The sequence below is a fragment of the Lepidothrix coronata genome, unplaced genomic scaffold (genome assembly GCF_001604755.1).
Source record: "Lepidothrix coronata isolate B3197 unplaced genomic scaffold, Lepidothrix_coronata-1.0 Scaffold587, whole genome shotgun sequence".
Lineage (NCBI taxonomy): Eukaryota > Metazoa > Chordata > Aves > Passeriformes > Pipridae > Lepidothrix > Lepidothrix coronata.
Window position 1 is genome coordinate 4,882 of NW_016690767.1, and position 1,175 is coordinate 6,056.

The window sequence follows — 1,175 nt, forward strand, 5'->3', positions numbered from 1 at the left end:
TGGTGACATGGGGACAGTGATGGGACAGTGATGGCACAGTGAGGTGGTGGCACCTCCAGGGGTGGCTCTGGGCAGCCAGGAGGGTCTGGGGACATTGGGGACATCGTGGGGACATCGGGGACATCATGGGGACATCGTGGTGGCATCGTGGTGGCACCACCGGGGAGCCCCGGAGAGCCCTGGGGAGGTGGTGACATGGGGACAGTGATGGCACAGTGATGGGACAGTGACATGGTGGCACCTCCAGGGGTGGCTCTGGGCAGCCAGGAGGGTCTGGGGATGTCGGGGACATCGTAAGGACATTGAGGACATCGTGGACATCGTGGGGACATCGTGGGGACATCGTGGGGACATCGTGGTGGCACCACCGGGGAGCCCCGTCTGAGCCCCAGAGAGCCCTGGGGAGGTGGTGACATGGGGACAGTGATGGGACAGTGATGGCACAGTGACACAGTGGCACCTCCAAGACAGCCAGGAGGGTCTGGGGATGTTGGGGACATCGTGGGGACATCGTGGGGACATTGGGGACATCATGGGGACATTGTGGTGGCATCACCGGGGAGCCCCAGGGGAGCTACACAATGACTTGGGGAGGAGGTGACATGGGGACAGTGATGTGGTGGCACCTCCAGGGGTGGCTCTGGGCAGCCAGGAGGGTCTGGGGACATCGTGGACATCGTGGGGACATCGGGGACATCATGGGGACATCGTGGGGACATCGGGGACATCATGGGGACATCGTGGTGGCACCACCAGGGAGCCCCAGGGCAGCTACACAAAGACCTGAGGAGGTGGTGACAAGGTGACAATGACATGACGAGGACGTGCCAGGGAGGTGACAGCGGTGCCACGGCTCAGAGGTGGCCCTGGGGACATCTGGGGACATTTGGGGACATTTGGGGACGTTTGGGGACGTTTGGGGCCGTTGGGGCCACTCACCTGTAGTGGGTGTAGATGCTGCTGGTGAAGGGCAGCTTCGGCGTCGACCACTGCACCACGGCCACCAAGGGCACCTCCAGGCCCTGGGGAGGGGACAGCGGGGACACAGGTGCCACCCCCGGGGTCCCCAAGTGTCCCCAAGGCCACCCCAATGTCCCCAAGTGTCCCCAAGGCCACCCTGAGTGTCCCCAACCCCGAGGACACCCCAACCAGGGGGACTTTTGGCGTCCCCAGGA

General features: G+C 64.0%; 1 protein-coding gene across 1 annotated transcript in view; it reads right to left on the reverse strand.

The window, feature by feature from the left end:
* Window positions 1-1,175, reverse strand: part of CUNH7orf43 (chromosome unknown C7orf43 homolog) — a 21,235-nt gene that overhangs the window by 4,022 nt on the left and 16,038 nt on the right. Inside the window, exon 7 of the mRNA XM_017839938.1 lies at window positions 940-1,022. Coding sequence (XP_017695427.1) covers window positions 940-1,022 — 83 coding nt within the window. The remainder of the gene's footprint in view (window positions 1-939; window positions 1,023-1,175) is intronic.